At 43.3% G+C, this 22,801-nt stretch overlaps 1 protein-coding gene across 2 annotated transcripts; it reads right to left on the bottom strand.

Annotated features, from left to right (window-relative positions):
* Positions 1 to 680: 680 nt before the first annotated feature.
* LOC133538491 (protein FAM237A-like) lies at positions 681 to 21,679 on the bottom strand. Of its 2 annotated transcripts, XM_061880161.1 has the most exons (5): positions 21,063 to 21,679; positions 19,974 to 20,097; positions 7,048 to 7,197; positions 6,563 to 6,929; positions 681 to 921 (listed from the first exon to the last, which is right to left on the bottom strand). In XM_061880161.1, exons 4-5 carry the CDS (start codon positions 6,927 to 6,929, stop codon positions 818 to 820), a joined length of 471 nt encoding a protein of 156 aa, XP_061736145.1. In that variant the 5' UTR covers positions 7,048 to 7,197; positions 19,974 to 20,097; positions 21,063 to 21,679; the 3' UTR covers positions 681 to 817. The 2 variants fall into 2 exon arrangements, with proteins under 2 accessions (XP_061736145.1, XP_061736146.1); XM_061880162.1 differs by lacking the exons at positions 19,974 to 20,097; positions 21,063 to 21,679 and having other exon boundaries at positions 7,048 to 8,922.
* Positions 21,680 to 22,801: the final 1,122 nt, after the last annotated feature.

Here is a 22,801-nt window from a genome sequence, read left to right as displayed (position 1 = left end):
ATCCCATCTTATCGTCTGCATGTTCCAAATAAACTGAAACTGAAATATCCGTGAGAGGAGACTACCTGTCGAGCCAACATTTGAGTTATCACTTAAATGAGTTGTCTTCCAGTCACTCAGTGGCTTAGTGGTTAGAGTGTCCGCCCTGATGGGTAGGTTGTGAGCTACAACCTCGGCCGAGTCATACCAAAAACTATAAAATCGGGACCCATTACCCCGCTTTTGGTGGGACTTGGGGGTTAAATCACCAAAAATGACTCCCGGGCGCGGCCACTGCTGCTCCTCACTGCTCCCCTCACCTCCCAGGGGGTGATCAAGGGTGATGGGTCGAATGCAGAAAATAACTTCGCCATACCGAGTGTGTGTGTGACAATCATTGGTACTTTAACTTGAACTTCACACAAACATCGCCTCACATGGTCAGGTTGTGCTGTCCTGACATAGCACACACCCAGACTGAGAAATAAGGAATACAACTGATGGTTTGGCTTCTCCAGTTCTCTAGTCCTTCATCTTTTTGACCTAGGTTCCTCCGGGTGCTGCAGACATGTTTAAAGACGCTCACTTGTAATAAAGAAACTCTTGGTCCAGTAAAGCGTCTCCGACGTCTCTTTTGATCCTTTGATCCTCTTCTGTCCGGACGAGGATGACAAGACCAGTAATATAAACACTGTGCTGAGGACTACGTTACAGTGTTAATAATACCTTCAAACAAAATACAACCATCTTTGTTAAATACCCTGCCCAAGAACAACATACAGTACAGTATTGTATCGTTAAATATGTTGTGTTTATTTGCAAGGCAGTGTGGCTCTTTTCAAGATGTTTTGGTCTTCATGGTTTTGATGTGGCCCTTGTGCCTCACTCGGAGGCTTAGTCGCAATCTTGAGTTCCCCCCTGAGCTGTTGAACTTGAAGAACTCTGCTGGAGGCACACACACACACACACACGCACACACACACACACACACACACACACACATACTGGTTATCCTTTGGAATGGGGACCAAGTTGTTGTTCATGACTTGTGGGGACACCCTTTCTACAGGTTGTTGAGGCATTTTTAAGCTGCGGCCAAAAAGCTTAAAAATCACCTAGGCATCTTCAGAATGGATCTGACTATCATTTAAAAAGGTTTCCCTTTAGGGGACCTGTTTTCTTGGTCCCCATACCGTCAGAAGTCCCCTAAAGGTGACTGTGTAAACAGAGCGATGTCCCCATTAAGTCAGCATTGACAGAACACACACACGTACACACACACACACACACACACACACACACACGTACAAACACGCACACGCGCGCGCACACACACACACACACACACACATACATACATACACACACACATACTGGTTATTTGGAATGGGGACCAAGTTTTTGATCATGACTTGTGGGGACCACCCTTTCTACAGGTTGTTGAGACATTTTTAAGCTGCGGCCAAAAAGCTTAAAAATCACCTAGGCATCTTCAGAATGGATTTGACTATCATTTAAAAAGGTTTCCCTTTAGGGGACCTGTTTTTTTGGTCCCCATACCGTCAGAAGTCTCCTAAAGGTGACTGTGTAAACAGAGCGATGTCCCCATTAAGTCAGCATTGACAGAACACACACACACACACACACACACACACACACACACACACACACACACACACTGGTTATCATTTGGAATGTGGACCAAGTTGTTGATCATGACTTATGGGGACCACGCTTTCTACAGGTTGTAGACGCATTTTTAAGCTTAGGCCAAAAAAAAAAAAAAAATCACTTAGGCATCTTCAGAATGAATCTGACTGTCATTTAAAAAGGTTTCCCTGTAGGAGACCTGTTGTTTATGTCCCCATACCGTCAGAGGTCCCCTAAAGGTGACTGTGTAAACAGAGAGATGTCCCCATTAAGACAGCATTGACAGAATACACACACACACACACACACACACACACACACACACACACACACACACACACACACACACACACACACACACACACACACACACACACATACTGGTTATCCTTTGGAATGGGGACCAAGTTGTTGTTCAGGACTTGTGGGGACCAGCCTTTCTACAGGTTGTGGAGACATAAAAAAAAATGTGGTCAAATGTCCACTGCCCAGTTAGCTCATACACGTCTTTAAATCTCTAGAATGATGAAGTAATGTGCTGATCAGTCTTACTGGGGACCCTGGGGAAAAAATAGTTGATATGGTTCACGGAGACCAAATATAAATAGTTTTGCATAATTCACACACATTTGTACGTGACTACTGAGGACCTTTTAAAAAAAAAGGGGAAATACATGTTTTATGGGCCAAAGCTTAAAAATCACTCAGGCATCTTCAGAATGGATCTGACTATCATTTAAAAAGGTTTCCCTTTAGGGGACCAGTTTTTTTTTTTGGTCCCCATACTGTCGGAAGTCCCCTAAAGGTGACTGTGTAAAAACAGAGCGATGTCCCCATTATGTAGGCATTGACAGAACACACACACACACACACACACACACACACACACACACACACACACACACACACACACACACAAACTACATCATTTGACCGCTTTACAGTGTCAAACTTACATTTTAAAATATTTTCTAATGATTGCTGTAAATATTAGGATATAATAGGATCCAATATGAGTGTGCTGTTGATACTTTATGAAACAGTCGATCATGCTCTATTGCAGGGGTGTCAAACGTATGGCCCGCGGGCCGGATCAGGCCCGTGAGCAGGTTTAATCCGGCCCGCGGGATGAGTTTGCTAAGTATAAAAATGAGACAAAATTTTGGAATAAAAGAAACTGCAGTTCTAAATGTGTCCACTGGATGTCGCAATAGCAATTCTTTGTATCTTTGTAGATGATGCTACATATGTAACAAAAAACAAACCACATGATTTTAGTAGAGGGTTGGACTACGCCAAGGCTGCCCTTTGTCATCGATTCTGTTTCTAACTTTTATGGACAGAATTTCTAGGCGCAGTCAAGGCGTTGAGGGGATCTGGTTTGGTGGCTGCAGGATTAGGTCTCTGCTTTTTGCAGATGATGTGGTCCTGATGGCTTCATCTGACCGGGATCTTCAGCTCTCACTGGATCGGTTCGCAGCCAAGTGTGAAGCGACTGGGATGAGTTCCAGCACCTCCAAGTCCGAGTCCATGGTTCTCGCCCGGAAAAGGGTGGAGTGGCATTTCCGAGATGGGGAGGAGACCCTGCCCCAAGTGGAGGAGTTCAAGTACCTCGGAGTCTTGTTCACGAGTGAGGGAAGAGTGGATCGTGAGATCGACAGGCGGATCGGTGAGGCGTCTTCAGTAATGCGGACTCTGTATTGATCCGTTGAGGTGAAGAAGGAGCTGAGCCGGAAGGCACAGCTCTCAATTTACCGGTCTATCTACGTTCCCATCCTCACCTATGGTCATGAGCTTTGGGTTATGACCGAAAGGATAAGATCACGGGTACAAGCGGCCCAAATGAGTTTCCAGGTCTCTCCCTTAGAGATAGGGTGAGAAGCTCTGCCATCCGGGAGGAACTCAAAGTAAAGCCGCTGCTCCTCCACATGGAGAGGAGCCAGATGAGGTGGTTCGGGCATCTGGTCAGGATGCCACCCGAACGCCTCCCTAGGGAGGTGTTTAGGGCACGTCCAACCAGTAGGAGGCCACGGGGAAGACCCAGGACACGTTGGGAAGACTATGTCTCCCGGCTGGCCTGGGAACGCCTCGGGATCCCCCGGGAAGAGCTAGACAAAGTGGCTGGGGAGAGGGAAGTCTGGGCTTCCCTGCTTAGGCTGCTGCCCCCGCGACCCGACCTCGGATAAGCAAAGAAGATGGATGGATGAATGGATGGATGATGTTAGTGCACCAGTCGAGGAAAATGAGCAAACTACATAAATAACATACTGTAATTTGATTTTGATGTTGTCTGTCTATCTGTGTTGGCCCTGCGATGAGGTAGCGACTTGTCCAGGGTGTACCCCGCCTTCCGCCCGATTGTAGCTGAGATAGGCGCCAGTGCCCCCCGCGACCCCAAAAGGGAATAAGCGGTAGAAAATGGATGGATGGATGGATTATTTTTTTTATGGTGATAGATTGAAAATGAACACCAATGAGTTGACTGATGAACATTATTAGCACATAATGTATTCAGAAAGTATAGATAACAAAAAATAAAGGTATACAGTATGTAAGTGTAAAAAATAAAAAACAACAACATTATGATTTGTAAATTTTCAGAATGTGTTTGCTGTATAAATAAACAAAGAAAACTTTATTTTTAAATTATTATTTGAAATATTATTTAGTTATGGTGCTGTGATTCTACCAGTCCGGATGACTTGGGAGTAGATTTTTCTCCATCAAAAATGAGTTTGACACCCTTGCTCGAAAGCATAGAGAACTAGTTTCACTTTCACTTTTGAAAGATGTGTTAAAATATTTTTTTTCTTCCACATTTTACAGTATGGTGCATAGCATAAATTACAATGACACATTGAAATACATATCAAAATGTAAGGTTGTGCTAATAAAAATTGAATGTCTTCAATGAAAATATGTTGATTAATTGTATTCCCAACTAGCTAGCATTGGACTGTAAATACTGCAAATCAGTTCAAAGTTACTTTGAACTGTCTTATATTTAAATTTTTTATCCTATAAAGCAGTATTCCCCAACCACTGGCCCACTCGATTGGTACCGGGCCGCAGAAGAATTTTTAATAAATTTATTTTTATTTTTTTTAATTAAATCAACATAAAAAACACAAGATACACTTACTATTAGTGTACCAACCCAAAAAACCTCCCCTTTTCATGAAAAAATAAAAATAAAATAAATAAATAAATAAAAATAATAAAAAAGTAGGGTGCGTAGCGTAAATTACAATGACATAATACATATCACAATGTAAGGTTGTGCAAATAAAAATGGAATGTCTTCAATGAAAATATGTTGATTAATTGTATTTGTTGGCCATATTTAAAACATCCAACTGGCTAGCATTGGACTGTAAATACTGCAAATCAGTTCAAAGTTACTTTGAACTGTCTTATATTTTCATTTTTTTATCCTATAAAGGGAATAAGCGCTAGAAAATGGATGGATGGATGGATGGATATCCTATAAAGCAGTGGTCCCTAACCACCAGGCCACTCGATTGGTACCGGGCCACAGAAGAATGTTTTATTATTATTTTTGTATTTATTATTATTATTATTTTTTTTATTTATTTATTAAATCAACATAAAAACACAAGACATACTTACAATAAGTGCACCAACCCAAAAAACCTCCCTTTTTTATTATAATTAAATAAATAAATAAATAAATAAAAAAAGTACGGTGCGTAGCGTAAATTACAATGACATAATACATATCAAAATGTAAGGTTGTGCAAATAAAAATGGAATGTCTTCAATGAAAATATGTTGATTAGTTGTATTTGTTTGCCATATTTAAAACATCCAACTAGCTAGCATTGGACTGTAAATACTGCAAATCAGTTCAAAGTTACTTTGAACTGTTTTATATTTTAATTTTTTTATCCTATAAAGCAGTGGTCGATTGGTACCTGGCCACAGAAGAATGTTTTATTAATATTATTTTATTATTATTATTTATCATTTTTATTTATTAAATCAACATAAAAAACACAAGACACACTTACTATTAGTGCACCAACCCAGTGTTGGAGCCACTATGGATTGAACTTTCACAGTATCATGTTAGACCCGCTCGACATCCATTGCTTTCGGTCCCCTAGAGGGGGGGGGTTGCCCACATCTGAGGTCCTCTCCAAGGTTTCTCATAGTCAGCATTGTCACTGGCGTCCCACTGGATGTGAATTCTCCCTGCCCACTGGGTGTGAGTTTTCCTTGCCCTTTTGTGGGTTCTTCCGAGGATGTTGTAGTCGTAATGATTTGTGCAGTCCTTTGAGACATTTGTGATTTGGGGCTATATAAATAAACATTGATTGATTGATTGATTGAAAAAACCTCCCTTTTTCATGACAAAAAAACAACAAACAAAAAAAAACTAAAATAATTTGCTACAAAATGTTGGTGACCACTGCTATAAAGCATCTTTGAGTACTCTGAAAAGCGCTATACTAAATAAAATGTATTATTAATAATATTATTAATCAGTATTTACAGTAAGTAGTTGAATTCATGAATTATTTCATTTATTTACTGTAAATTAATTTGCATATTTGACAGGGTAGTACTATATTACTAAGATCGGTCTACTAAGTATTATTGTCGATAATAATAATAAAGAATTTTTGGGATGGAAATGATGCAAAAAAAAAAAAAAAAGAGTTGTGATAAATTAAAAAAACATTTGAATGTTTTTCATATCCATGACCTCCTGTTACTTCATACACAATTCTGGATAATAAACAAAATAACAATAATAGTGATACTTTTCTGCACACATTTAAAATGTGCCTGTAAAACTGCACTACAACTCCAAATGAATGAATAATATTCATGTAGCAATATTAGTATTTCTATGAATATTTGAAATGAGGTTTATTCAAATGGATGACGTGTGGGCGCGGACACTCACCGTCCGTGGTGAGGGAGTGGACGCGGGTCACGTGTCGGCGTCCGAGGCCGTGGCTCCTGGACATGACGCAGTCCAAATAGTTGATCCAGAAGACCCGGGCCAGGTCCCAGAACAGGGCGGTGTGCTTGCTGTTGTCCGACGACCTGAGGACCACCATCAGGTCCCAGAAGGCGGGCACGGTGTCGGCGACCCTCGGGGAGCGCATCTCCAGCAGCAGCGCCGATGACGAGTCCCAGCATTGCGGGTTGGCGCGGGGGACCGCCAGGGGGTCCACCTGGCCCGGCTTCTGGCTCTGCAGAGGCACGGCGCACACGCAGCTCAGCACCAACACCGTGGCCGCCGGCTTGTTCAGCGCCATGGGGGCCATCTACGGGGCGGGCCGGTCGAGCAAAACCACTTTGATGTTTCAATTGGAATGTGCAATCTCATCACGCAGGCAGGAGAAATCAGAGGAGGCAAACATGAGATGAAAACTGCGCACTTACCGTAAAAAAAAGCCAATTGGAGTCGCCGCCGCCGCCTCTTTCCTTTTGCAAACACGCAACTCTGTTGTTTGTGACTTGTTCTCAATCTCAAGCTGTCTTTAATACTTTGAAGCGAATGATCATTAGTCATATGAGGACTGAAGATTGTACCTGCGGGAGGAAGGGCCTGTTGAATCACTCGGGAGGAAACACTTGTCTATCATTTGTCAATGCCAGGATGCTTCTGAGCACTGGAGGAGAATTCCACTAACACACGGGTCGGCTACCCAAAACCTTTGAAAGACCCAAATTGGACCAAAAAATACAAAAAAACTAATCTGTCTGGAGCTGCAAAAAATGAAAAGCCGTCTATATATTTCTTATAATGAAGAAAACGCATTACGTGTTAAATAGCCTACTATCAAAATGAGTATTTGTCGCAGGCTGAAACAAATCTTCATTTAAGTCTCACCTTAAAACTCATCTGTATACTCTAGCCTTTAAATAGACCTCCTTTTTAGACCAGTTGATCTGCCGCTTCTTTTCTTTTCTTTCTCCTATGTCCCCCCCCTCCCTTGTGGAGGGGGTCCGGTCCGATGACCATGGATGAAGTACTGGCTGTCCAGAGTCGAGACCCAGGATGGACCGCTCGCCTGTGTATCGGTTGGGGACATCTCTACGCTGCTGATCTGCCTCCGCTTGAGATGGTTTCCTGTGGACGGGACTCTCGCTGCTGTCTTGGATCCGCTTTGAACTGAACTCTCGCGGCTGTGTTGGAGCCACTATGGATTGAACTTTCACAGTATCATGTTAGACCCGCTCCACATCCATTGCTTTCGGTCCCCTGGGGGGGGGGGGTTGCCCACATCTGAGGTCCTCTCCAAGGTTTCTCATAGTCAGCATTGTCACTGGCGTCCCACTGGATGTGAATTCTCCCTGCCCACTGGGTGTGAGTTTTCCTTGCCCTTTTGTGGGTTCTTCCGAGGATGTTGTAGTCGTAATGATTTGTGCAGTCCTTTGAGACATTTGTGATTTGGGGCTATATAAATAAACATTGATTGATTGATTGATTGATTGATTAACAGAAATGTTGAAATGTAATATTTGTCACGTCTGTGTGATCATGTTTTGTTTTTTGGACACTCAGTTCCTGTGTTTGCACTTCCTGGTTTGTTTCATTACCATGACTACCCATTAGTTTTCACCTGTCTCACGTTTTGCACTCTCGCACCTGTTTTCACTGATCATGTCACTGCTATTTAAGCCGGTCCGCTTCTGTTGTTCGTCCTGGCAACATCACCGTCTACCACCTTGCACTCACCCTCAATCACCTGCTACGCACCTTGTAGTCCATAACTAGTAAGTTTTTGTTTATAGTTCATAGTTTTTGCCTTTGTGCAAGTCTTTGTTTTCATTAGTCAAGTTTGTTCTCCGTCATTGTGTGCGCCTTTTGTTTGCCTTTTTTTTGTAGTTGTAGTGTCAAAACAAAAAGATGTCCCTACCTTCACGCCGTTTCCACTCCATTCGCTTTGCACCTCGGGAAAACAATCCACACCCAAGTCTGACTTTTGACAATATTCATTCTACAAATTTGTACAACATTAGAAACCATTAGTGAATCAGATGCTACTCAGAAGGTGAGATAACTCCTGGAAATGACTATGCGGAGGGGAGGGCGTGGCCTGCGGGCCTGCCGCGGAACAGGATGTGCAAGGACCGGCCTCGAAGACAGCGACAGGTGAGTGGATGGCCCAGATGGGCCTGGTTATTTAATAATACTAATAGTAATAATGAATTACATTTGTATCACACTTTACATTTGTTAAAATCTCAAAGTGCTACAAAGTATACAAAAATAATAATAAATAAAAATAGAAAGTTAGAAAATGTAATAACAAATTTAAATAGAAATGAAATCATGACACACACTAGATAAACACTAGAATAAACAGAAACATAGATACAAATAGATATAAAAGCATAAAAGCACTGGATAAAACAGATAAGCAAGCAGTGAATTTAAACCCTTACGGAGGCAACCCCCCATGCGTTGGTTGAGATGGGCGGGGTTGGGGGGGGCGGGGTTTGGTGCTAGCGGGGGTGTATATTGTAGCCCAGAAGAGTTAGGGATGCATGGGATTCTGGGTATTTGTTCTTTTGTGTTTATGTTGTGTTACAGTGCCGATGTTCTCCCAAAATGTGTTTGTCATTCTTGTTTGGTGTGGGTTCAAAGTGTGGCGCATATTAGTAAGAGTGTTAAAGTTGTTTATATTACAACCCTCAGTGTAACCTGTATGGCTGTTGATTAAGTACGCGTTGCAGTCGCTTCCGTGTGTTAACAGAGGCTGAATATAAAATGTGATCAGTCTGCACGCAGATTGCGTGATGTAATAGCGGGCGGGACGACATGTTGTGGAGGAGGTTAAAGACATTGCAATCACTGCACACCCTCAATATCGAAGTCCAGGTGAAAATTAGAGAATGTTATCCCCGGGTGATTTCTAAGAGGGAGGCACTAAAATCCGGAAACCTCCCGGAATAATCGTTGGGGTCGGCAATTTACCAGCTGAGCCACATCAGAGTGATCACAGAGCCGCATGCGCCTCGAGAGCCGCGGGTTGCCGACCCCTGGTCTAGAAGAACCCCTGCTGTAGCCCTGGCAGACCTAGACTACGCAGATGACATCTGCCTGTCGGCTGATCGTGTGGAGCAGGAACTCCTGAACAGAGTGGAGGTGGACTGTGCCAGGGTTGGCCTCAGACTGAGGTAATCACCTATAACCTACACATGGACCACCCGCCAATAACTACATAAGATGGCAACGCTCTACGAGAGGTCAATGACTTCAAGTACCTGGGTTCCTGGATGAACTCCACAGAACAAGACCTTAGGGTCAGGAAGGCACTAGCGTGGAGGGCCCTGAACGGTATGCCAAGAGTGTGGCGCTTGAATCTCCCCCGACATGTAAAGCCGAGTCTATTCCACGCCAGTGTGGAGTCTGTCCTCCTGTACGGCTGCGAAAGCTGGACCCTGACACCCACCCTGCAGAAGTCCCTGGATGGGTGCTACACCAGAATCATACGAGCTGTTCTGAATGTGGACCACATCACCAACAAGGACCTGTACAGGAAACTGCCGAGGCTCAGCAGGAGGGTAACAGCTCGGAGGATGAGGCTGGCCGGCCACTGCCACAGACATCGGGAGTTCCGGAACCAACGCACAGGCATCGAACGCGAGGACATCCTACGCTAACGTACGTGGAAATCCTGAAGAAAGATGCGGGAGCTGAAAGCTCGACGGAGCTTACCGGGTTTATGGAGAACCGGAATTATTGGAGACTCCGATGGAAGCTCGTCTGAGGACGACTGAGAGAAAGAGGGTCACTAATAAGCCGGTGTTTTTTTAAAAGAAAATAATACATAATTAGTAATCTAGACGAGAAGTAACAAATGCATGCATAATGATCCAAGCGCCATTGGTGGACCAAATGGAACACATTTTTGCAATGTTCCTGGGATGAAAGAAGTCTGTTTGAAAACTATTCTTTTGCAGAGTTGCTTTGGACAATTGAAATTGTTGAAAATCAAAGTTGCATTTTCGAACAAGAGCCTGGGTCTAGAGCGGGGTCGGCAACCCAAAACAATGTAAGAGCCATACTGGAGCAAAAATACAAAAAATGAAAAGCTGTATATAAGTTTATAATGAAGGCAACACATTATGTGTAATTAGCTATAATAGCCTACTATCAAAATGACTTTAAAAGTCTTAAAATAAAGGCAAAACTTTATGTGTCTATATTAGCTATAATAGCCTATGTGGAGGAGGGTGTGGTAGGTGCGCCCCCTGCAGGAATGGGGTGTGTATGACCCGGCCTGGAAGTCAGCGGCAGGTGAGTAGATTGCCAAACTGGGACTGATTATCTAATCACCTGTCGCCCTTTTTAGAGGCAGCCGGGGCGAGACACGTGGTTAGAGTTGGAGCGAGAAAGCAGAGACACGCCAGACTGAAAAGTCCTAAAAAATTTACTGCTGGAAACGAAACTTGTGTATGTCAATAAAAGACTTGCTCAAAGCTGTACACCGGGCCTCAAGAGAGATCTGTCGGCACCAGGAGAACCCAAGCAGCAGAGAGATTTTTACAGCCTACTATCAAAATGACTATTTGTCGCAGGCTGAAGCAAATAAATGTAGTTCTTTCAAGTAACATACTTCAAAAATGTTCCTGCATGGAATTCTGACAATAAAATTGCATGTTAGTCCGCATATTGGGATTGTTTAATTTAAGATGCAAGCAAGTGCATAATCATCATTAATCCAAAACCAAAAGTGTGATTAATCTGATTGAAAAGTACAAACCCCGTTTCCATATGAGTTGGGAAATTGTGTTAAATGTAAATATAAACAGAATACAATGATTGCAAATCCTTTTCAAGCCATATTCAGTTGAATATGCTACAAAGACAACATATTTGATGTTCAAACTCATAAACATTTTTTTTTGTTGTTGCAAATAATCATTAACTTTAGAATTTGATGCCAGCAACACGTGACAAAGAAGTTGGGAAAGGTGGCAATAAATACTGTTAAAGTTGAGGAATGCTCATCAAACACTTATTGGGAACATCTCACAGGTGTGCCGGCTAATTGGGAACAGGTGGGTGCCATGATTGGCTATAAAAACAGCTTCCCAAACAATGCTCAGTCTTTCACAAGAAAGGATGGGGCGAGGTACACCCCTTTGTCCACAACTGTGTGAGCAAATAGTCAAACAGTTTAAGAACAACCTTTCTCAAAGTGACATTGCAAGAAATTTAGGGATTTCAACATCTACGCTCCATAATATCATCAAAAGGTTCAGAGAATCTGGAGAAATCACTCCACGTAAGCGGCATGGCCGGAAACCAACATTGAATGACCGTGACCTTCCATCCCTCAGACGGCACTGTATCAAAAACCGACATCAATCTCTAAAGGATATCACCACATGGGCTCAGGAACACTTCAGAAAACCACTGTCACTAAATACAGTTTGTCACTACATCTGTAAGTCCTAGTTAAAACTCTACTATGCAAACCGAAAGCCATTTATCAACAACATCCAGAAACGCCGCCAGCTTCTCCGGGCCCGAGATCATCTAAGATGGACTGATGCAAAGTGGAAAAGTGTTCTGTGGTCTGACGAGTCCACATTTCAAATTGTTTTTGGAAATATTCGACATCGTGTCATCGGTACCAAAGGGGAAGCGAACCATTCAGACTGTTATCGAAGTGTAAAAGCCAGCATGTGTGATGGTATGGGGGTGCATTAGTGCCCAAGGCATGGGTAACTTACACATCTGTGAAGGCACCATTAAAGCTGAAAGGTACATACAGGTTTTGGAAGGTTATATGCTGCCATCTAAGCGCCGTCTTTTTCATGGACGCCCCTGCTTATTTCAGCAAGACAATGCCAAGCCACATTCAGTACGTGTTACAACAGCGTGGCTTCGTAAGGAAAGAGTGGGTACTTTCCTGGCCCGCCTGCCGTCCAGACCTGTCTCCCATGGAAAATGTGTGGCGCATTATGAAGCGTAAAATAGGACAGCGGAGACCCCGGACTGTTGAAGGACTGAAGCTCTACATAAAACAAGAATGGGAAAGAATTCCACTTTCAAAGCTTCAACAATTAGTTTCCTCAGTTCCCAAACGTTTATTGAGTGTTGTTAAAAGAAAAGGTGATGTAACACAGTGGTGAACATGCCCTTTCCCAACTACTTTGGCACGTGTTGCAGCCATGAAATTCAAAGTTAATTATTATTTGCAAGAAAAAAATTAAGTTTGAGTTTGAACATGAAATATGTTGTCTTTGTAGCATATTCAACTGAATATGGCTTGAAAAGGATTTGCAAATCATTGTATTCTGTTTATATTTACATCAATCAATCAATCAATCAATGTTTACTTATATAGCCCTAAATCACTAGTGTCTCAAAGGGCTGCACAAACCACCACGACATCCTCGGTAGGCCCACATAAGGGCAAGGAAAACTCACACCCAGTGGGACATCGGTGACAATGATGACTATGAGAACCTTGGAGAGGAGGAAAGCAATGGATGTCGAGCGGGTCTAACATGATACTGTGAAAGTTCAATCCACAATGGATCCAACACAGTCGCGAGAGTCCAGTCCAAAGCGGATCCAACACAGCAGCGAGAGTCCTGTTCACAGCGGAGCCAGCAGGAAACCATCCCAAGCGGAGGCGGATCAGCAGTGCAGAGATGTCCCCAGCCGATACACAGGCAAGCAGTACATGGCCACCGGATCGGACCGGACCCCCTCCACAAGGGAGAGTGGGACATAGAAGAAAAAGGAAAGAAACGGCAGATCAACTGGTCTAAAAAGGGAGTCTATTTAAAGGCTAGAGTATACAAATGAGTTTTAAGGTGAGACTTAAATGCTTCTACTGAGGTGGCATCTTGAACTGTTACCGGGAGGGCATTCCAGAGTACTGGAGCCCGAACGGAAAACGCTCTATAGCCTGCAGACTTTTTTTGGGCTTTGGGAATCACTAACAAGCCGGAGTCCTTTGAACGCAGATTTCTTGCCGGGACATATGGTACAATACAATCGGCAAGATAGGATGGAGCTAGACCGTGTAGTATTTTATACGTAAGTAGTAAAACCTTAAAGTCACATCTTAAGTGCACAGGAAGCCAGTGCAGGTGAGCCAGTATAGGTATATATGTATGTATATATGTATATAAAGGTATATACAGTACAGGCGTAATGTGATCAAACTTTCTTGTTCTTGTCAAAAGTCTAGCAGCCGCATTTTGTACCAACTGTAATCTTTTAATGCTAGACATGGGGAGACCCCAAAATAATACGTTACAGTATGCTGATTATCGGTCCTGCTAGACACCGAACTCTATTTAATAATACAACTCTAACATTTGACAACCAAACAATTAAACAAGGCGACTCGGTAAAGAATCTGGGTATTATCTTCCACCCAACTCTCTCCTTTGAGGCACACATTAAAAGCGTTACTAAAACGGCCTTCTTTCATCTCCGTAATATCGCTAAAATTCGCTCCATTCTGTCCACTAAAGACGCTGAGATCATTATCCATGCGTTTGTTACGAACATCTAACACATTTTCCCAACTCATATGGAAACAGGGTTTGTAATCATTTGATATATTTTTAGTATACATCTACTTAAGGTTTAACACTACAAAATACTGCGTTACTGTTCGGTTATTCATCAACTGACCAAAAAGGTGCCAATTAAGAAAATACTCCATTCAACATTCTTCTGCTCCTACACTTCCTGTTGCTTCCACGACTCTCCGACCAAATTGAAGAACAGTTTAATGAGTCTGGGTTTCATTTTGCCCCGCAGCACGCGTGACTCCAGAATGAAGCCCTGCATGCAAAGACTCCGACAAGATAAAAATGTGCAGACATGTTCTACAGCAAGAAAAGGGAAGTTGCTCAAGTTCCAATTCCAGGCTTTTACTGAAATGTCAGGCGTCTGTCTGATGTCAGATGTGATTATCTTCACAGTGAGATGCCGACTTTAAATGTTCCTGATGGCGTTCGTGCACAATTGCACACGCCAAAGTCTTTATAATTGAATTCCATCTTCCTATTGAAAAATAAAATGTTCCGACAAACAATGTGTCATAAGGCTGTCGGCTGTTTAGTCAGCAGCCTATAAATATTCATCACCTTTTCATCGGGTGCTACAAATTAAAGGGGATCCTGGACGAGTTGAAAAGTGTTTGAACACCGCAACGGTTAAATGGTAAATGGGTCATACTTCTATGGCGCTTTTCTACCTTTTTTCAACCACTGTGCTACGGCACACTAAAACACACTGCTTATTTGGGTTCAAATATTTTCCGCAAACCAGTAATTATAATCTGCAAATGGAGTGTCGGTGCTGTCTACAGCTCAGCAGAGTAACCGTGTAATACTCATCCATATCAGTGAGTGGCAGCAGGTGGCCAATTGTTTTGTAAACTTCGTAATTAGTGCTTAAACCAAAAATAAACACAAGGAGAGTGCCCCTAAGAAGGGCATTGAAGCTCAAGGATGGCTATGGAAAACAAAACTGATACTGAACTGCCTGCAAAGTAAACAAAAACAGAATGCTGGAAAACAGCAAAGACTTACAGCGTGTGGAGCAGACGGCGTCCACAAAGTACATCCGTACATGACATGACAATCAACAATGTCCACACAAAGAGGGATAGCGTCCCCACAACTGAAATACCGTATTTCCTTAAATTGCTGCCAGGTATATAGTATGTGCCTGCCTAGAATTAACGCCAGGTCAAACTCGTTTCGCAAAATAATTAGCGCATGTTTAGCATTACCGCTGGCTCAGGATTAATGCCAAGTCAAACTCGTTTCGCAAAATATTATTTTTATTAGCGCATGTCTAGAATTTCCGCCGGGTCAAACTCGTTTCGCAAAATAATTAGCATATGCCTAAAATTTCAACCGGGTCAAACTCGTCACGTCACGAGTGACACTTCACCTGTCATCATTTTCAAAATGGAGGAGGCTGATTTCAATCATTTGAAATCGCATAAAGGGAAGAAGATTAAGAGCTATTCAGTAGGATTTAAGGTCCAAGCTATTGAATATGCTAAAAAGAATAGTAAGCAGCTATGTTTTATTAATATACCGTAGCTGCGTGTGTCAAATATGAGTCATTAAATGACTCCCGCCTCCTGGTGGTAGAGGGCGCTAGTGATCCTTCTTGCGACTACTCGGCTGCAGAAGAAGTGACAACAAGCAGCGATCGTTTAGTTTTTCCTCTCGCTTGCACTTTTAACATGGAGGATTACATATCTAAAATAAAACAGTTTTCTAAACTGGACTTTCAATGGAAGCAGGAGGTAATAAAGGAAGATCTCCATCGAGACAGAGAGACTTTTAAAACCGAAGAAAGATAAGGAAGACTTCTATAAACAAGTTATCGATGCTTTTGATCAGAAGGAGCTGCACATGGACTTCATTTATAAGTAAAGGTAAGACCATAATAACGTTTTTTTTTAATTAAATGTGCTTTTCGTGATATTATATTTACATCACACTCAAATTTTTAAGCGCAGGCCTAAATTTACCGCATGCCTTTGGTAAGCCCCGGAGTGAGAAGAGGTTTTAAAATAATTAGTGCCCTGGCGGCAATTCAAGGAAATCCGGTAGTCTTGATTGCTAAAACAAAGCAGTTGCGAAGGAGAATAGCGCTAAAAGGAAGACAAGAAACTGCTACAGGAAAACAAAAACAAAACAAGAAAAGCCGGCAAAATAGAAGCGCAAGACACTACACACAGGAAAAGAACAAAAAAGTCCAATTAAGTCAGGGTGAGATGTGACAGGTGGTGACAGTACACCTACTTTGAGACAAGAGCTGTAGTCATGCATGCTTGCTTATGCTTTAAAGTCATATCCTACAATTGTAACAATCACTCTTTACTGTCAATGTAAACTACCGAGTTAACATTTTTAAGGTTTACTGCTGGTGGTGTGTGTGGAGAGGCGTGGCCGGCAACCCGACAGCGAGGCAGGGCACACTGTAGCCCAACCCAAGATGGCGGCGAGGAGGCGTGGACGGCGAGCGAGCGGGAGCGACGCCACAGTCGAGATCAGGTGCATGGAACGCGCACATGGGGACAATTAAGTAATCCTCTCGCACCGTATAAAAGGGTGACAGCCGTAAACTCAGAGAGAGGCGCAGAGACGAGAAGGAGCCAGAGGGACGCTGACGCTGAGAGAGACAGAGACTGAGAGCGCGAGAGAGGCGACGGCGCCTGAAGCAAAAAGGTAAGCGGTAGACAGAGCAGCTGAAAAGCAGTCTTTATTGAAAAATAAAGAAGTCTAAGCATGCCGCCGCTATGTCCTTCCTTGACGGTCCTTGGAACCCGCACGACGGCTTGATAAGTCTGTCACAATGTGCCTCCGCATTTTTTCAACGGACAAAATTGTGCCTTGGCTCCAAAAAAAAAGGTTGAAAAACACTGCCTTAAGGTACTCAAAGCGCTTTGACACTATTTCCACATTCACCCATTCACACACACATTCACACACTGATGGAGGGAGCTGCCATTCAAAGCCAAGAAAAGAAGCAAAGAAAGTAAGAAAGAGAAAGTTCTTGGGGTTCTTGCTATGGCAGCAAGAGAGTTTGAATCCAGTGACAGTGAGTCTACTGAAGAACATTTCCACGTACCCAGCGAACAGTCCACCACCCATCAGGAGCAAGGGTGAAGTGTCTTGCTCAAGGACAAAACAGACGTGACGAGGTTGGTAGAAGGTGGGGATTGAACCAGGAACCCTCCCAACTGTGCCACGCCGTTGACCCTATTTATATAGCCCGAAATCACAAGTGTCTCAAAGGGCTGCACAAGCCACAACGACATCCTCGTCTCGGATCCCACATGAGGGCAAGGAAAAACTCACAACCCAGTGGGATGTCAATGTGAATGACTATGAGAAACCAAGGAGAGGACCGCAGATGTGGGTGACCCCCCCCCCCACCCCTCTAGGGGAGACCGGATGCAATTGACGTCGAGTGGGTCTAGCATAATATTGTGAAAGTCTAGTCCATAGTGGATCTAACATAATAATGTGAGAGTCCAGTCCATAGTGGATCTAACATAATAGTGAGAGTCCAGTCCATAGTGGATCTAACATAATAGTGTGAGAGTCCAGTCCATAGTGGATCTAACATAATAGTGAGAGTCCAGTCCATAGTGGATCTAACATAATAGTGTGAGAGTCCAGTCCATAGTGGATCTAACATAATAGTGAGAGTCCAGTCCATAGTGGATCTAACATAATAGTGAGAGTCCAGTCCATAGTGGATCTAACATAATAGTGTGAGTCCAGTCCATAGTGGGTCTAACATAATAGTGTGAGAGTCCAGTCCATAGTGGATCTAACATAATAGTGAGAGTCCAGTCCATAGTGGATCTAACATAATAGTGTGAGAGTCCAGTCCATAGTGGATCTAACATAATAGTGTGAGAGTCCAGTCCATAGTGGATCTAACATAATAGTGAGAGTCCAGTCCATAGTGGATCTAACATAATAGTGAGAGTCCAGTCCATAGTGGATCTAACATAATAGTGAGAGTCCAGTCCATAGTGGATCTAACATAATAGTGAGAGTCCAGTCCATAGTGGGACCAGCAGGAGACCATCCGGAGCGGAGACGCTTCAGCAGCGCAGAGATGTCCCCAACCCGGGTCCCGACTCCGGACAGCCAGCACTTCATCCATGACCACCGGACCTGTGCCCCGCCTTCCACAAGGGAGAGGGGGGCAGAGTAGAAAAGAAAAGAAACTGCAGATCAACTGGTCTAAAAAGGAGGTCTATTTAAAGGCTAGAGTATACAGATGAGTTTTAAGATGAGACTTCAATGCTTCTACTGAGGTGGCATCTCCAACTGTTACCGGGAAGACATTCCAGAGTACTGGAGCCAGAATAGAAAACGCTCTATAGCCCGCAGACTTTTTGGGCTCTGGGAATCACTAATAAGCCAGAGTTCATTGAACGCAGATTTCCTGCCGGGACAAATGGTACAATACATATTAGTTTCTGTATTTATATCCTGTCCAGTGCTCCGATTTGTGTTAATAAATTAACTTTATCTGGACTTTGCCTGCTGTCTCTGCACTGTGGGGTCCAGACCGACAACACCCAAACTAGATTGTAACAGTGACTCCCCCAACAGCACACAATCCGATTTGATTACAATTCTTCAGGTGAATTATTTCTTGATTGAAAATGATCCTTGATTCAAACCAGGATACAAAACGACAATTCATGCAAGTCAGAAATAAGTGTACTGTTCAATCAATCAATCAATGTTTACTTATATAGCCCTAAATCACTAGTGTCTCAAAGGGCTGCACAAACCACTACGACATCCTCGGTAGGCCCACATAAGGGCAAGGAAAACTCACACCCAGTGGGACATCGGTGACAATGATGACTATGAGAACCTTGGAGAGGAGGAAAGCAATGGATGTCGAGCGGGTCTAACATGATACTGTGAAAGTTCAATCCACAATGGATCCAACACAGTCGCGAGAGTCCAGTCCAAAGCGGATCCAACACTTGTAATGTATGAAGCTTCAATGGTTTACTGCCAAATTCAAATAACTCCATAGGCCTCAAACCCTCAAATTGGATGGAAAACACTAATAAACATAACCGGTGATTGTAAAAAGAGCAACCCTGTGAGGATTTCGCAAGGCTCAGCGGTTGTGACCCCAAGATGCAGGAAACCGGAATTGACGTGCAGGTAAGAGTCCTTTAATAGACACAAAACAGGGAGAAGCAGTCATGCAGGCTGAGGTCCTAAACATAATCAATCCTCGGGCACTGAGGGACAGGCGAGGCAGGCATAAATAGCCGCCCGACTGGCAACTCCAACCAGGTGTGCCAGGCTGCCAATCAGGGACAGGTGAGGCAAATGAGCGCTCAGGGAGAAAAGCAGGAAGGGGAACGAAAATACCAGCGCCGACAGGAAACAAAACAACAAACAAGGAACCACAACCTGAAGTAAAGGGACATATCATCACAGTACCCCCCTCTTTAGGGACAGATTCCAGATATTAGTACATTAATAAAGTTAGTTAATACATGTGATCGGTGTCGGCCGATCTCAGTGTGTTTCCCACCTCGGCCTACAGTGATGTCCGACTTCAATGGTCACCTCTCAAAATACCATCATTGAAGTCCCCACATGACCATTGCTGGAGAAATACTATACAGAAACACATTCACGCACTACTGGGCATTGAACAAACGGGTTACTTTCTGGCGCATTTAAAAATCAATAAACCCGCATCAGCAGTTAAAACACATCTTATGTGGTACTGTCAAAATTAAAATTGAAAAAAACATATTAAATGTGAAAAAATAAAGAAATAAAATATATGAACTCACATTTCATCGCCGGGACAGCTGAGCTGGCTTCCGGGGTTGGCCGACATGGTCTCACAAAATGTAGTTTCTCTTTAAATATCCTTCTTGAAAATGGCCTTGCAAATATATGCGGTCTTGTCGAATCCTAAAAGATGCAGACGAGGTGTGTTGACTGACTTCTTAAAGTTTACTCCACAGCATGCTCATCAAAAACATCCCGCTGCATGTCTACATTCAACAACCTAAATGGGGCTACTGCACATGATCTTCACTGCTGTGGCATGCTGGGTAATGGAGTTCTCATGTTACCTAGCTCAATGTTTTTAACCTTTTTTGAGCCAAAGCACATTTTTTGCGTTGAAAAAATCCAGAGGCACACCACCAGCAGAAATCATTAAAAAATGAACCTCCGTTGACAATGAGAAGTCGTTGTCGCAATTTTTGGATATGACTTTAAAGCATAAGCAAGCATACATCACTATAGCTCTTGTCTCAAAGTAGGTGTACTGTCACCCCCTGTCCCATCACACCCTGACTTATTTGGACTTTTTTTCGTTGTTTTCCTGTGTGTAGTGTTATACTTCTTGTCTTGCGCTCCTATTTTGGTGGCCTTTTTTTTCTTTTATTGGTATTTTCCTGTAGCATGTCTTCTTTTGAGCGATGTTTCCCGCATCTACTTGGTTTTAGCAACCAAGAATATTTCACTTGTTTTTATCCTTCTTTGTGGGGACATTGATGATTGTCATGTCATGTTTAGATGTACTTTATGGACGCTGTCTTTGCTCCACAGTAAGTCTTTGCTGTCGTCCAGCGTTCTGTTTTTGTTTACTTTGTAGCTAGTTCAGTTTTGGCCTGCTGGTAGCCAAGGACTTCAGGGACCTCGGCAGGGATGGGATGGCAGCACGCAGATGAGACAGACACTTCAAGGATCTCAACGAAGATAAGATGACAACACGCAGACAAAGCGAAGACAAGGCGAAATCACATTCCATCACGTACTGTGCGTCCTGGACCTGCTTTGCATAATATATGTGACCACTCCTTTTAGAGGCAGCCTCAGTGATGTTGACTATGGAACTCTGAATAAAAAGAGGAACGCGGGAACTGGACCTTAGAGCGTAGGGCGAGACTGTGACTAAGTGTGCAGTTCCAGCGTTATCCTCATGAGCCCTATTTGTCTTGGTTGCTTTGTTGGGTCTGCTCCTGTCTCTGGCTTTGTTGGGTCTGCTCCTGTCTCTGGCTTTGTTGGGTCTGCTCCTGTCTCTGGCCATGCTCCCTCCACCCCAGCGGACGATGGCGTGGAACACTGCAGAGGCCACCACAGTGGATATGTTTTTTTTACTTTTTATTCATAGATGTATGTTGAAGTGTCTGCTTGTATCTGCTGCTTTAATGTCTTTAATGTCCTCTGTGTTCTTTGATGTTTGATGTTTCCCTCTTACACACATGGAAGAGGGATGTGTACTATGGCTATGAGTTGTTTTTTTCCCTTGGCCTCAGTTTGCACCCCCTCTACAGGGCCCAGGCTAAGACCAATTTCTTAATTTTATTTTAATATTCTATTTTTTCTCCCTCCCTTTCCCCTTTGTTTACCTGTATCTCATCTTTTTTGTAAGGGGCGCCGGCCGTCAGCGATCCTGTTCTGTCTCCCTGTAATGTTTGTTTGATCTTGAATGGGATTGTGCTGAAAATTGCTATTTTCCTGAAGGGACTCTCCTGAGGGAATAAGTAAAGTACTATCTAATCCAGGGGTCGGGAACCTTTTTGGCCGAGAGAGCCAAGAAGCCAAATATTTTAAAATGTATTTCTGTAAGAGCCGTAAAATATATTTTTAACACTAAACACAACTAAACGCGTGCATTTTTAAGTAAGCCCAACATTTCTAGAGTATAATAGGTCTCTTATTCTTTGTAATAACATTGTTATTCTGAAGCTAACTGTGGAGGGGGCGTGGCTTGCGGGCCTGCAGCGAAGCAGGGTGTTGCCAGGACCGGCCTCGAAATCAGCGACAGGTGCGTAAACGGCCCACCTGGGCCTTGTTATCTAATCACCTGTCGCTATGTTATAAGCAGCAGCCAAGAGGAGAGACGGGGTTGGTGCTGGAGCCAGAGCGCGAGCGAGAACGAAAGAGAAAAAGACAATTGATGGAAAGCAACTGAGAGACTTATTGAAAAAGGAAACAATACTGTAACCCTGAAACAGGCTCTCATGTCGGTTCTTGGTGGTCTGAAGAACCCCCAGGAGGACAAGCCCCACACTAACCAATAATAAATAAATAACTTCTTACCATCAACGCAACTTCTTGAACAGGTGCGGTAGAAAACGGATGGATGGATTAAAAATGCACGAGGATGTTTTATATTTTGAACATCATTTTTAAAACTGATTAAAAGTGGAATTATTCATTACTTATCGTGTTAAGCAGAGTCAGCTCAAATTTACCTGCCAGATGCAGTCATCAAAAGGGCCACATCTGGCTCCCGAGCCATGGGTACCCTACCCCTGATCTAATCTAATTTAACTCTGTGTCTGCTTGGTTCCTTGCTTCTTGTCTGATTAATAGATGTCATCAGTGTTTGAACCTGACCAGAATCATCCCAGTCGCATCACACTCGGCTGCGAACCGATCCAGTGAGAGCTGAAGACCCTGGCCAGATGAAGCCATCGGGACCACATCACCTGCAAAAAGCAGAGACCTATTCCTGCCAATTCAGAGTAGAACTCCTCCCGACGCCAAAGAGACGGGGGGTGTCGGGCGGAGAGAAAGATGCAGAGAGAAGGAGAGGTAAAACTTGTCAGAAGTTTATTCACCAGTTGGGCGTGTACATGATGCGGTGAGAGGACAGCGG

The sequence above is a fragment of the Nerophis ophidion genome, linkage group LG19 (assembly GCF_033978795.1).
Source record: "Nerophis ophidion isolate RoL-2023_Sa linkage group LG19, RoL_Noph_v1.0, whole genome shotgun sequence".
NCBI classification, from domain to species: domain Eukaryota; kingdom Metazoa; phylum Chordata; class Actinopteri; order Syngnathiformes; family Syngnathidae; genus Nerophis; species Nerophis ophidion.
The sequence above is the reverse complement of the archived record's forward strand: the minus strand, read 5'-3'. Positions and strand labels throughout refer to the sequence as shown.

Excerpts from the sequence above, each read along its gene's own strand:
- LOC133538491 (XM_061880161.1), bottom strand. The coding sequence starts at position 6,929 with ATGGCCCCCATGGCGCTGAACAAGCCGGCGGCCACGGTGTTGGTGCTG. Across the intron at positions 922-6,562 it reads CCACTCCCTCACCACGGACG|AGTTCTTCAAGTTCAACAGC; the intron begins GTGAGTGTCCGC and ends TGCCTCCAGCAG.